This window comes from Polyodon spathula, chromosome 17 (genome assembly GCF_017654505.1).
Source record: "Polyodon spathula isolate WHYD16114869_AA chromosome 17, ASM1765450v1, whole genome shotgun sequence".
In the NCBI taxonomy this organism is placed as follows: domain Eukaryota; kingdom Metazoa; phylum Chordata; class Actinopteri; order Acipenseriformes; family Polyodontidae; genus Polyodon; species Polyodon spathula.
In genome coordinates, this window is record NC_054550.1 from 10,145,310 (window position 1) to 10,160,323 (window position 15,014).

Consider the following 15,014-nt stretch of genomic DNA (forward strand, 5'->3'; position numbering starts at 1 on the left):
TATACTATGAATTTACCATAGTTTGCCATGTTTTTTAACATGCTTTACCATACCTTTCTGGGCTTCACAGTGCTAACCTATGCGTTAGCCTGCTTTCACTATGCTTTATTACATTTTGCTATGCTTATATTATGGTAAACTTTTGTAAGGGCTCTAATGGTCATGTTCAGAATGAATGCTCAGTTAGTGTTCAAAATTAATATTGAATATGGCTGTTTTATAAGTTTGTTATGCACAGCTGTACCTGGCACTTTACAATGCTTTAAGGCCTGCATGTGGTACTGTAACTTCTAACTGTGCTCTGTTTGCAGTTCCTCTACAGTTATGGAGCTGTACAAGAGGATTGTGGAGATATGTAAGCATGCCCAGCAGCTGACAGCTCCCACAGGGAGCACTGTTACAGGGAAGCCTGGCTCCAATGCCCTTACCCAGGGGCATCATTCTGAATCAAAATAAAATATATGAACTCCTATAGAGCTAGGATGAATCACATTGACACATTTCAGGGGTTGATGATGATCAGTGTTGGGGAAGTTACTTTTAAATAGTAATACAATCAATTCTCATGAATTTCAAGGGATCAGCAAAAAAATGTGTCATTAGTTATTCGTATTATCAGGAACCTAAAGCCGAGTTTTTATTGAAGTTACAGTAACGCTGAAATCAAATTTCAATTACAGAACAATGAAAAGTATTGTAAATGTAAAAATAGGGTTGTAAATTAACTTTTAAAAAGCGTGCTTTGCAAATGAACTGCAGTTGAAATTAAGACTGCATTCTGATCACATTTTTAAACCAAACAGACAAAATGTGTCTCTGTTAAATGAAAACTGTGCCAAGGAAGTACCTTTTTTTCTTTCTTTTTTTTAACTATTTACATTTTCTTCAAAGTACCAGTAATAAGTTACTGTAACTAGTTACAATGTTGTTTAAAAGTCGGTATCCCGTCAATTTGTACAACACTTTTCATCACCAGCAATTCATCACCAGCGACAATTCATCACGGACAATAACTCATCGATTAGTGTTAGGGTTAGGTTTAGGGTTAGGGTTACAAGCACCGCACAGTCATTTTCACCTGTAGCGTTTTAAACAGCTGTGATATGATAATGTACCCTCCGTGATGAATTGTTGCTGGTGATGAATTGCTGGTGATGAATTGTTGATGCTAAATTGGCATAGACCAGTTTAAGTCACTTCTACCTGTAACATACAGTCAATTCTCATTAAAACAAACTTGGATTAGATGGATTTCCTGATAGTATGAATGTTCTACATGGTCCGGGCAAAATTTAGCAGTCGCTTATTGTAAATTACTTCTTATAATATGATTTCACTTAACACAGCACACCACTGGACTGTAAACAAATACACATTCAAAACTAGCCCTAGGTAAGCATGGTATTCCACTCAAGTGAGATAACAAAAATATAAGATATAGCCCTCTATTGTTCTATATATATATATATATATATATATATATATATATATATATATATATATATATATATATATATATAGATAGATAGATAGATAGATAGATAGATAGATAGATATAGATAGATAGATAATGCATTGTTTTTGGAACTTGGACAATTTTCAACTACAAACTGCCCTGCTCTCAGTAGGAACCCATAGTTCACTTTACTTCTCAATATGATGGTCATGTTTTGTTTTTAATTATTTTGACACATGGGGCCCAACGTACCCAAACAGCACTTTCAGGCTTCCGTTTTCAGCAGGCGGGAAGGATGTTATGCAGCTGTAGAATGAGCGGATTCGCGGACGGTGAGAGTATGTCATCTTGCATGGGGAAACAATAAACTCTACACTTCACAGGTGTTACTGCAATTAGCTCACTGTTTTGCATACGTCTGGCTAGTGTATTGGATAAATGGCTAATCCCGCTTTAATTCACATGATTATACCCATTGATTTTCACTGATGCGTCAGTTTAATCAGTTGTTAAAGCAATAAAGAATATTTATGCTAGATCACGTGCTCGTTTCTGCTCACACTGCATGGTCACGCTGCCTGGTCATATTACCTGTCTATTTCACCGACACCAATACAGCTGTCGTACTGTAGCTACGACAGGAGGACCACAGTCATTTACCTCATTGAACTTTGAGAAACAGGGCTGCTCTAATTTATGCTGTGTATTTTAAGACATAGGCTGAGGCAATTACAGCGACAGAGGGCATGTTTAACTTGGTTTCTGATTAAGAAATTATAGTGAATCGCTTGAAGTGGGAGTATATATGACAGACGTCCCCAATATTTTAATGAACCTCTCTATTTCTGCTGAGAGTGTGTACCAGGGTGAGGGGGTCTGTCTGTTTCTTCGCACTCACGTCGCCACCTTTTTGATGATTGCGTAATTTTTTAATAAAACAAACAAACAAACAAACAAAAAAAACCAACAGCCTTAATGCTACAGTATAATGAAATTTGGTGGGGATAGCGCAATAATAGACACTTCTTATCAGCAGAGGGCGCGCGTCTAGTACTAAACAGCTTCAAATAACCACAAAATGCTTCACAGTAGCCTACTTGTTATATTTTAAAACATACGTGAGTAGATTTTTTTTTTTTTTTTTTTTTTTTTTTGGCTTGTTAGTAATTGTATTTTAAAATATAACATATTTTAAATGTTTATAAAATCTATCTTTGTGTGTTGCACATGCCCATATTAAATATAGTCGGATTTAGTAATACGCAGCATTTAAAGTTTCAGAAAAGTAAAAAAAAATACAAAATAATGGCTTAATGAATTCGGTAGGTTTAAATCTAAAATATCTAAAAAATCTAAAAATATTGATGCGGTTATTGAATGAAAAAAAACATGTTTTTATTGTACGACATTTTATGTAGGAACAGATTCACTTTCAATAACACAAGAACAGTATAATGTCAAATAACATTTTCAAACTTTCCAGTGGAAGTTTTTTTTTTTTTTTTTTTTTTAATAAACAGGATTTAAGAACGAAGACCACAGAAACGATGCATGCGTGATATTCTTTAGCAGGACAACATTCACATGACAACTATTAACAGCTGATTATCTCATGTTTAGAATGTCAAAATGTGATGCATCATGAAATTATTAGTATTACGTTATTCGGGTTGTTCTCTTGAGATTAACATCGAGTTGTGTAGGAAATAACAGAAATAACAATAATTATGTAGGAAATAACAGATCCATAGCGGACATTTAGTTGTATTATTTGATATTATTTATTTGTCACAACCTATTAAATATGAATACTTATAATTCAATATAACGTGTATCTTAAAAGGGCCAATGCATTCTTAAATCAATTGTACAGTATAGGATAGCTGTTTGGAAATCAATCTGCCGTGTTAAAACAGATTGCACTATAGTAACGTGGTGGTGCTGTTGTCAAATCCGGTATTGCTAACCACAGGTGCTAAAGCTGACTGGTAGTATGTGATAAAGGTACGAGGAGTGAATGCCATAATGAGTCGACACTAAAATAAATCGAACCCCTTAGGAAAGTAAATAGCCACACTTAATCTGGGTGCAAATAATTGATTCTTCATTTCATAATCTGTATCGAAATGTCATTTTTGTAATTAAAAAATTCCACAAGGCCGAGTTTAAATAAATTAAAAAAAGGAACTGACGTGAGTGCTAAAAATCATGCAATCGCGGCTGTTTTGTTTGCATGCTGTTACATGTTGTTCCACAAGATGGCGAAGCGCTACCAGCAATGTTTAGCTATAAAGGTATCTGTAATGTAATATCGCATATCATCACATCACTTTGAAACATGTGATTTAATTGCGGAGTCGTTTTTATAAAAAATAAATAATAAAACTTGTTTTTACAAAATTGTAAAGCATTAGTTTAGCGAAACCCTGGGTTAAACACAAATGTGTGTGGTAGTTTTAAATATTTGGAAATAATCTGGAAGTTAAATAAACTCCAATTCATGTGATCAGATTACACATCTATATAAGCAGATACGATTATTTTGGAATGTTCATAGTTAACATGCGCTAATGTGAAGTCCTACCAGGAATGCTCATTGCCGTATGCGCATAACTGCGTTGAACTGTTTTTACATCGCCTGTAAGGTTTGTCCGCTATGTTGCGTATATTTCTCCAACATTTAACCCAAAAAGGACTGAATAACATTCCTGCATTTCTTCAATGAGCTCTGTCTGCAAGCACGATAACTACAATCCCAGAAATGTCTGGAATGCATAAGCAGTTTTTCATTCAAATCACTTTCAGCCGTTAGACAATGTAGTTTTGCATTTTTCTAACAACTGATTAAATAATGTTGGAGACAGTAGGTCGCTGTAATCTTTATTGTGCGTGGTGCTTTAAAATTCTTCAGATGCTCAATCCAGACGGTACTCTGTTTGTTTAACTGTTGTTTAAATGTTGCATCACCTAGAATTTTTGGATTGAGACTGATTTAATAATATAATAATAAAAACTATATGAACATAATTTTGATATTTTATTCACCGTCAAAGAAACTACAAAATTATATTGTATAAGTCTACCAGAATCCATAATATTAGTACAATATTTCATGTTAGGTTTCGCTATGTCACATTATTTTATTTTTTTTTTAAGTGGCATATATAGAAAACTATAAAGCGTTATGTAAGTAACATTATTGCTCTTTGTGATGGTGTTTATTGCTCTTTGTGATGGTGTTCCACTATGAAAGGCGCTATATAAAATAATGATTGATTTATTGATTATTCAACAGGTTTCATTTGACTTTATGAAGCAAAATTTGTTACTCTAGTTATATATGGTGATGCAAAAACTGACTATAGCTTTGTGTGTGTGTGTGTGTGTGTGTGTGTGTGTGTGTGTGTGTGAGCACACACACGCACTTATAAGGCATTAAATGATTTCAACTGCCACAAACTCAAATTGAATCCAAACACTCTAGCCTCTGTAAATTACGACATGTTGAAATGAAGCAGATAAAACGGTGTGCCCCATATTCCTGCAGTAAGAATTGAAGCACACGCTGAAGCACTGCTCACGAGTAATGTAACTTTGCGGTTTAAATTGGCGGCAAGTTTCCAGGGGCCGCGCCTTAAATCCACAGATCTGATTAATTCATCTGATCGCTACAGATTTCGGTTGCGAATGTGGTCGATTTATACTGATAAGATTGTTCAGATAACGCTCGTATTTCAGGTTTTAAAGAACCCCTTCAGACACTTCCAAGTAGGCCTGTAGGCTATATTAATGCAGTTTTGCAAACGTACAGCATGACATGACATTTCCCTGAACCAAAACATTCTACATTAAAATGACAGATTTTGTTTTTAACCACTTTAAGCCGCAACTAAGAGTTATTAAATTGACTTGTGTTGCATTTTTAAATTGATCTTGATAACGTTTAGTTTTGTTTTAGGGTTTTTTAATACAATTATATTAATGAATGTATTAATTTATATACATTCTATAAAAGCAGTGACTAGCAGTTGTTTTGTGGATATATAAATACTGCTATAGTCGGTAGTGGATTTATTACACACCGTAAAAGCACGAGATTCTTTTTCGATATCCTTTTAAACGTTTGTTAACTGAATGATTGTAAACTGGGACATTTACAGAAGAATGTGAAATATACCGTAGACTCTATCCCGTAATTCAGTATCAATTGAGGTGTAAAAAACTGCAATCTGATATCCGAGTCACTTAATAAGCATTATTATACAGGCAAAGTTTCGTATTTGTAATAGTCTTTTCAGAGGTTCTCCAAAAAACAGTGTGACTATTATTATTTTTATTTTTTAACTTTTTCTTGTCGAATAAACTGTAGGTTTTATTACTAGTATCAACCGCTTGGTGTCACCGTTTAACAGCTGGGGCATCCAAATGCAACTTTTAGTATTTAACAAGTAGCTACTTAAATGATTTTATTTTCTCCCCAGTTGCTGCATTTAGACAAGATAAAATGCAGTATGCGAATGAGACACATTTAATCTACACAAAGTTGTAACATTGTTTTCCTTTCTTACCATTATGCACGGTTTTGTGTATTTTCTAATAAACATGAGTTTGTTTTTATGTATCTGATTATTTTAAATCGTTTTAGTCAGGGTGTTGGTTCGCTAATAATTATAAACCATAGCGAGGCAACATCTAGCTGCCATTTGCTACCGCTATACGTTATACTAATTACATTACAAATAACAATTATTTTCAGTTTTCAGTTTTTTTTTTTTTTTTTTTTTGCAGATTGACTCAAGTATATAAATCGTTTGAGGTGGTGTGATTCCAGAGTAAATCAGTTATTTCAAATGAACAATGAACAACACGGTCAAAGAACAATCCGATTTTATATAGCAGAATTGCTGAATATGCATACAGAACGCATACGAACGGCTCTGTGTTTGACTATGAACTGCATTGCATGATGTGGTGGGAATCAAAAAGTGTAAACATTTAAAGGTCTGCCTGAAACGTTGCTTTAAAATTAACACGCCTACAAAATGTGCGAATATTGCTTTGTGGTGTTACAATCTAGCGGTGTTACAGATTTGCTTTTTCTTCACGGTTGTATAACTGTGGTTTTCAGTAACTGTTTCACTCGAATGCGTGTGATTACCAAGCAAGAAAAAAAAAAAAAAGTAAAAACAAAAAAAAAAAACACTTCCAAGTAAGCAAAACCTGCCCAGAGCTAAACTACAACTCGTTTTTACAAACAACAAAACCCACAACGCTGACGCTGTAACCAACCAATCACAGCAGCCCTGAAGTTGGCGCCAGTCCAAGCCCGCCAAACATCCAATAAAAAAAACCAGAGGCGGGTTAGAACTTGAATAGGTGGTTAAGAGTAACCAATCATGAAGTTAGTTTTACGAGCAATACATTAGTGCACGCCCCCATTGAATGCTCATGGACTTTAAATACAAGGTTGATAACAACTCAGCCACAGAACCCAACCTTTCGCACTATTCGTGAGCAACGTGCAATAGCAGCTTTAAGGAAATACACGCAAACGAGACGTCGATAAAACTTGTGCGCGTCTGTTTGTTTTTTTTTCTTAATTCTGTTGGATTGCCCTTTCATATCAGCACTATGTCCAGCGTTCAGCTGTCCAGCACGTCTTTGGACAGGTTGGTTGCCAGAAGGACCTTCCCTCTTCACGCCAGGACTGGGGTCTGTAGGAACCTGTTTGGCCCGATTGACCACGACGAGCTGAACCGCGAGATGAAGTCCAAGCTCCGGGAGATAAGCGAGCGGGACCAGCATAGATGGAACTTCAATTTTGAGACCAGCACTCCATTGGAAGGCGGACAGTACGAATGGAAAGAGAGCGAGGCGGACGCAACGCCCGGTTTTTACAGAGAATCCATCCAGATGGGTAAAACTAGGATTACAGTCCCAGTCAGGGCAAAAACATCTTTGGACACTACCAAGAACAGCATGGACTCTAACTCCAGCCAGGAATTATCGTCTCCCTCTTCCCAGGAGAATGACAGGTTGTCTAGTTTGGATAGCATTGTTCGCTCCGGGGAAACGAATCAAGAAAATCGGTCGGATAAATTAAACTCAGGAATTAAAGCCAGCAAAAGCGATCCTTGCACTTCAAGAAAAAGGGTATCTGCGTCTTCAGCACCAACGCACATTACAGGTAAACATTGCATGCAAGCATTTGAGACACATTTGTACCATGTGGATTTGTTTTTAAATAGCCTGTACTAAACACGTACACTAACCTACATGTAACGGTCAAATCAATATGCATTAACCAATATGTGTAGCATAGTGGTTGAAGTATCTGGTTTAACTCAAATATAAGGAAACGTAAATAGTTGCAGAATTTAATTTTGCTTTAATATATATATATATATATATATATATATATATTTTTATATATATATATATATATATATATATATATATATATATATATATAATCACACACACACATGTATGTATGTGTGTGTGTGTTATGTCGTTGACTTATCCTTTTTCCCTGCAATTTATACTAATCACTTCTGTTCTATCCAGATTTCTTTGTAAAGAGGAAACGAATATTGGAATGTAAACAGTCAGAGAACGGGTCCCCATCGGCGGCTGCGATCGCAACAGAGCAGACTCCCCGCAAAAGAATCCGATGAAGGTAAGAAGAGCGCTTCCAGTGTATTTTCTGTAGTTTGAGATTCTCTGTAATTAGTTACAGTTGGTTATCAATACGGAGGGGGGGGCGCTTTAGTAAACAAACCGCATAAAAAATGGTCAAAAGAACAAAACAATGTAATCTTAGTTAAGCTTTGGTGTGCTTTTAAAAGGGTTTGTTTTTAAAGTGTGTTAGTTAAACTTGCATGGCTAACGCAATCTGGTTAATAATTTGCACATAAAATGGCTGTTGGCAACATAGTAGCAGTGACTTTTAAACCCCCTCGTTAGGTATTTGGAGTTCATTCCTGTAAAAACTTGTGTGTGTAAAGGGGGAGGGGATTGACGTCAACGTGGCGGGAAAGGTTCTCGTAGCATGGTGACGTTAGCAGCTTTTTTTTTTTTTTTTTTTTTAGCTGACTCATGCAGTTAGAGTTGGGAGTGGGGGTTGATTGTGCTAGGAGGGGGAGGGGAAACGCACAAATGTTTATTTTTTTGTGCCCGGGGAACATCTGATTGCTCACGATATCTTTTGTTTTTATTTACAGATAGTTGCACAAAATCCTGGTGAAGATTCGTGTTTTTTTTTTTTTTTTTTTTTTTTTTTTTTTTTCTGATCGAAGAAAAAAGACACTGTCTGTCCCTCCCGATTGTTCTGAAGAAAGTCCGTCCGGGAGAGGAAAAGGGACACTGCTTCCAAATGTAGCAAACCAGTGGCTTTGTAATGTAGCCACACAGTGTTAAACGAATTAACAACTGTGCAATGGATCCTGTTTTTTTTTTTTTTTTTTTTTTTTTTTTTTTTTTTTTTTTCTATACTGTCTACACTGGCAAAAGTGTAAAGCTTTAAAAGTCATACATATTAAAATAATATTGTTTTATTTCTGCTGATGTATTATTGGTGCAACTTGAGTTGTATATTTGTACAAAGGTTTAAGAAAATATACTAACTTATATTTTGTATTTATGTATTGAGTTCACGTTGGCGAAAGTCGAAAGTTTCATTTTTTTATGTTTTGAGCCAAAGGGCACTCTTTTTGGTCTGTTTTGCTTATTTACGAAATGTTTAAAAAAAAAAAAAAAAAAAAAAAAAAAAATCATCCTATTTTTTTTAGTTTTTTTTTTTTCTTGCAATCACATCATGATGTAGCTTTGAAATCTTTAGTGTACTTGAAATTAAATGTTTCTGAGCCTGTTTTTTTTGTTATGTATCACTGCCATTTTACAATAATTTCGCAAGAAAAGAATAAAAAAAATGGTTTACTCTGATTTTTGCCGTTAATTTTGTCGTCTACCCTCCATGTATGCGATGTTTCCTGATAATCCACTTTCCAGTATTCAAATGCAGAAGTTTTAGTCACAAATGGTAAACCCCGATATATTACATGAATAGCCCCTCAACACGCACACAAGAAAAGGCGCATTAGTATGTACGGGGTATTGACAGCGTCTGTGTTGTTAAATTAAATACAATCGCACTATATCGCTTTATATTACACACACACACACACAATATTTTTAAATTAGCCAAACATCTGACTAAAATCATGCTCTCGACACCCTTAAAATACAGTGACCAATATTAAGAGGTTCGGTGTATAATATATAGAAGTTGTTTGTTGGAGAGCATGAGGTGACCTTGTCTCTAAACACCTGTTCAGAAATTGCGTTAGCCTAAACTACAAAGGCTGTGAATATAAACAAACTCATGTACACGGCGAGCTCCAAGCCGGTGGGTTTAATCCTCTCTTTATCAACAGCCCATAACAGCTGTTACCATCAGCCCTTTAAAAACAAAATACAACAAGCAGATACATATATAAATAACACGATGGTTTGGCGCCCCTCTGTAAAACATCCCCGCTATGTTTCAACATTCTGGGATTGGAAAGGGAGATCCCTAATGCCACCTGCCACAGAGTTAGATGCGGTGGGATTAAAAAGATGCAGGTTTACCCTGCGTAGAACAATGGATGCGTTTGGTGGATGAAAGCTACATTTAAGAAGGTATTGCTCAGGTCAAATATCATATAAAATAACATTATGTTGCCCTAAAGTTGTTTGGTTATCTGTGATTTTTTTAGTCATAGGGTTTATTGTGGAAAAGCAACGGCAATGAAAGTTTCCCGATAGAATTATTGCTGTTAAACAAAACCACTTAAAAGTCTATAAATACAACAGTGTACCCATAAGAAACTGTGTTTTACCACAAAACGTCCATTTGGTTTCAAAAAAAAAAAAACAAAAATGTAAACGACGAACATTGTACATGTTTACACACATTTTAAACGGGTAACGTCTATGAAGATGCATATATATATATATATATATATATATATATATATATATATATATATATATATATATATTAATATATAACAGTCCAACACACAATCCAAAAAAAAAAAAAAAAAAAAAAGATACATCACAAAATAAACAATTTCTCAAGCATCACTGACCCGTTTACAACTTTATTACTGTTAATGTGTCAAATTCTCGTTTTTTACATGTTCTCTTTGTATGGCTATTTATACAAATTCCCACCCCCCCCCCCCCCCCCCCCCCCCCCCCCCCCCCCCCCCCCCCTTTGTGTGAAAGGATGCTCACCGTTCACGGCTGAAGTTTAATTTTTGACTGAAAATAACGAAAGCTGAAACCGCAGAGATTAGAATGGACACGTTATATAAACGTGTTAGTTTAAAAATCAGATGAATGCAACAGCCACACTTTTTCATTTAAATATTTTTAACATTGCGTACAGTGCTGTGTAACAAGTCAAGTTAAAGTTGCATAAAACGCGCAACTCTGGTACAAAAAGACTATGACTATCGTGAAAAATGGGCTGCGTTTTTTTTATTATTTTTTTTTTTTATTGAATACATACCAAACACAATACACTACACCACATGTGATGAAGAATGTGTATTAATCATGCACCATTTCAGTTCGGTGGTCTGGATGATAGGCTACAGTAATATTTTTTGATAAGCGTCTTTGGCCAGAATATTGAGTCATGCGACTGTAATTATGTTAAAGACAAGCAACACTAGTTATTACAAAAAGAAATGTGCGATAGGCTACTATAAAAAAAATGCACAAGTGACCACTTATTTGCATAAAACGAGAAGGGTGATATTACTGCAAATCATAAATCTTTTAAAAGCGAGTGTACGGGTTTATTTGGGGCAGCCCTTTGTTATAATCTGCTTCCCGGGATTACAGATTTATACAAATCTAGAGATCATTCCAACAAGGCATTCAAGTCTCTCAATGATTAAAGAAAAAAAAACAACATAAGTATAAAAATAGAATGCGCGCGGCAGCTCACGCACATATAAATGTTTTATTATATCACTGGATGCATACGGGTATACTGTGGGATGTTTGTAATAAAATGACCAATACATTGAACGACGCAGCTGGATAGTGTACGATTTATAGGCTTTCTTTCTCCTCACCAATGGAAGCAGGTGCCTTTGGGACCCCCTATTGTCTCCACACAGACATTCTTTAAAATCAGCACATTGTACAGCGGGGTAACCTTTTAAACGAACCTCTTAAAAACACACACTCTTATACTGCGAAACAATGTCCAGTTACCCCAATGGAGTAGGCACCTGCTTTTAAATTCAACCGCACAAAAGAGTAGCGCAGGCATTGAAAATGTCTCTGTTCAGCCGTTTTTTTGTTTAGTGTTTGAACTATATTACTTTTTTTTAAATACAATATATTATTTTTATAACCGTGTTTAAAATACAATTTTGCTAGTATACAAATAGGTCCACTGATATGCAATTTCTTAAGTAAGTTACGAAAAAAATGTCAAAAAAACGCTGTTATCGTCTGATTATAAATGCACATTAGTGACTAATAATACTAATACATCATTTGAAAGGCTTGGGTAAATTAGACCTACTTTATTTAAGAAGGCTCCTGTTGGTTTATAGAAAGCTAAGTGGGCCTTTAATGTAATTTATCTTTAAATTACATTAATCTCCACAAACCCAATTTGTGTTATACTGACTATTGTACTTCATATTTATGTTAATCTTGTTGTTATTTGTGAGGGCGAGTGGGTGTGGGGGTGGGGATCCCCCCCTGCCAGTGTCCTTTTCTCATTTCCAACACAAAGCACATAGCCTCCATTCTAGCTTCCTTTGTAGCCATATGGCAAATCCATGTAGACACAGCCAAGACCCATTTATTCAGGCACATAATGTCCTGCGCCGACGAACAATTGGAACTTTGTTAGGCTCTTCTATTGATGCGAGTGGGCGAAAAAAAAAAAAAAATACAGCATTTAACTATGAAGGATACCCAGCTAATTATGAGCCATATGCGCCCTAAAGTTTCAGAGCAATCCAATAAAGTTTGCTGTAAATTCGGGGTACTTTATAATTTAAAGAAAACAGATGTCTCAACACTACACATCACAGGATTTAATGAAGTCCCCTGGATATATTTCAGTTCATTGTTGAAAACGAGCATGCATTTTTATTATACTACTGGGAAAAGACTGGGACTACGACTCAAGGAAACTGCATTAATGTGATTATCTACTACAGTATAATCAGATTTTATTCTATTAGCCATGTTAAGCGGTGTTCATTTTAACACCAGCACATGAATGCGTTTTAAAATAATAATACCAAAACATAAATAAAATAAACGTTAATTTAGATATGGCATTTGTATCTATCAAACTACACATAATGTAATACTATATATATATAATATCTATATATATATATATATATATATCTAATATATATATATATTACGATATATACTATATAATAGTATATAGTTAGTTGACCCCAACTTTGTGAGTTAGGAGGATAACAAATCGTTAATAAACCCAGATAAATACGTCTGTATTGTCTCCTTGATTTATTTACACCTAGTAGCAAGACCACATTTTCAAAGGTGTATTTATTTATTTTTGTATAGGGCTATATTATTATGAACAGCAACGTCTTTCCAGTCATTTCACGTGCTCAGTTATTTGGGGTTTCAATCGTTAATTGCTTGTTTTACTATGAATATCGAACACATAAATGTGGATTCTCGCTTTAGACTGCGATACAAATACCTTCTTTATTGATTGAGGCGTGAGTCGCTGTAGTCAGCCTACGGTTTAGAATAATTCTGATGCAACTCTGCTTTCAGTAAAACAAAGTGTCCAACTCCAAGAAAACCAGTCCGCGCTGTAATTATAACACTTTATATAATGTCGGCGTATTACGTTTGCTATGTCCTCTAGTTTATTCATTGCAAACAAGCAAACATACCCCCCCCCCCCCCCCCCCCCCCACTGTTATTGTCTCTAATCTGGAACTAGATAAACAACTGCATTTTCAGATTACGCATTACACAATAAAAGTCTAAATGCGTAATGAGATAACGCACAGCTAAATCGGTCATTCTTTTCGCGTGCATAGCGACAAGACGCTTATCGATATATATATATATATATATATATATATATATATATATATATATATATATATATATATATATGTCAGTATATATATAATGCACAGTCATAATAAAAGTCAGTGACTCATAACATTTACACTTACATTTCCCAAAGGGTTATAGTACATGAATACTATGTTATAATCCGGCAAATGTACCGGTTGTTTTTCTAGAAAAAAAAAAGGCATCGACACTTCGTATTCTACTCCAACCTAAGGTTTCAGCTCGATAAATTCAGTTATACCAAAGTGCCCTTGCTTACCATTATCTTGCGTTAGCCTCACCTGTCCTTACTTTCCGTTATTTATCATAAGTAATATCTTGTGTATAAAACGTGTTTGTCTATAAACATAAGTTCATATAATCGTATATTCAAATTGTCGCTTATTTTTACGATTTAGTTTTGGAATGTTTTATGCTTTTCAGTTGAGAATATCTTTAAAAAAACAAAATAGGTTCAGAAGTGGCATTTCCCCCAAAAAAGCAAACCAAAACAATATAGCAATGATTTTTATAGGCTTTTGTACCGATTACACTGTATATTTGTAATGTATTTATTTGTATCACAGATCATTCGAAAATAATGCATAATTGTAATTTAAAAAATCACGCTGATGTGCCAAAATGTATACGTTAAATATTTGCATGTGTTTTTAATGGACACTTTAGGAATGAATCAGTTACTGACAGGATTTAAAAATGCTATTAGTATTAGTTTAAAATCAGTACAAAAGTAGGGGTTAAAAAAACAAAAAAAAAAAAAAAAATCAATTTTTCTCTTTTCAAAAATTACGCTACAATTTATATCCAATATAAGCATTCAATCTCAGTTGAAATTAAGTCTGACGTTTGATTTTGACACTTAAAAAAAGTATTATTTGTCTATTCATTTCATTGTTATTCGTTATTTGGAAGCCCTGAAGTATATAATAAGATTAATGGCATGCGTTGAAAAAGAGCACTTTCAATTGTATATCTCCAGTGAGGATAGAGGCACAGTTGTCGGTTTGTTCACTTCACTATTAGTTTTACTTTAAATGTTTGGTTGAGTTGAAGTTGCCTGTGATGTAGGCTATCTGTCTTCGCTGAGATAATTATTCTAAACTGGTTTTGTAGGTAATCTTGCAAAATCTTCAGTTTGTGAGACTTGTTTATGATACAGCGAGATGGTGCAGGCCACCTTAACGGATTGTATTATTAAAACCCCTTCCCGTCGCACCTAACCCAGTTGAACTCATATCAGACTTTAGAAACGTGCCTAGAAACAAATAGTAAATCTCATTTGAATACGACACACACTCCCCAGTTTCCATCTGCAAAGGATGCAATTAAATGCAAAAAGAAAAAAAAAATGCAGCTAAAGAGAATTAGCATTTTCCATAGCCATCTGGCACTAGGAGAAGGC

The 15,014-nt window shown here is 34.8% G+C and overlaps 2 protein-coding genes across 2 annotated transcripts in view; both read left to right on the forward strand.

The window, feature by feature from the left end:
- The window catches only part of LOC121329766, an 11,329-nt gene extending 10,278 nt beyond the window's left edge, over nucleotides 1-1,051 (forward strand). The window contains exon 8 of the mRNA XM_041275542.1: nucleotides 312-1,051. Coding sequence (XP_041131476.1) covers nucleotides 312-456 — 145 coding nt within the window. The 3' untranslated portion in view covers nucleotides 457-1,051. The remainder of the gene's footprint in view (nucleotides 1-311) is intronic.
- A 5,878-nt stretch (nucleotides 1,052-6,929) lies between these two features.
- Nucleotides 6,930-9,194, forward strand: LOC121330333 (cyclin-dependent kinase inhibitor 1C-like). The gene is made up of 3 exons (XM_041276784.1): nucleotides 6,930-7,643; nucleotides 8,024-8,135; nucleotides 8,680-9,194. The coding sequence occupies exons 1-2, from the start codon at nucleotides 7,088-7,090 to the stop codon at nucleotides 8,131-8,133; spliced, it is 666 nt and encodes a 221-aa protein (XP_041132718.1). The 5' UTR covers nucleotides 6,930-7,087; the 3' UTR covers nucleotides 8,134-8,135; nucleotides 8,680-9,194.
- The last annotated feature ends 5,820 nt before the right edge of the window (nucleotides 9,195-15,014 follow it).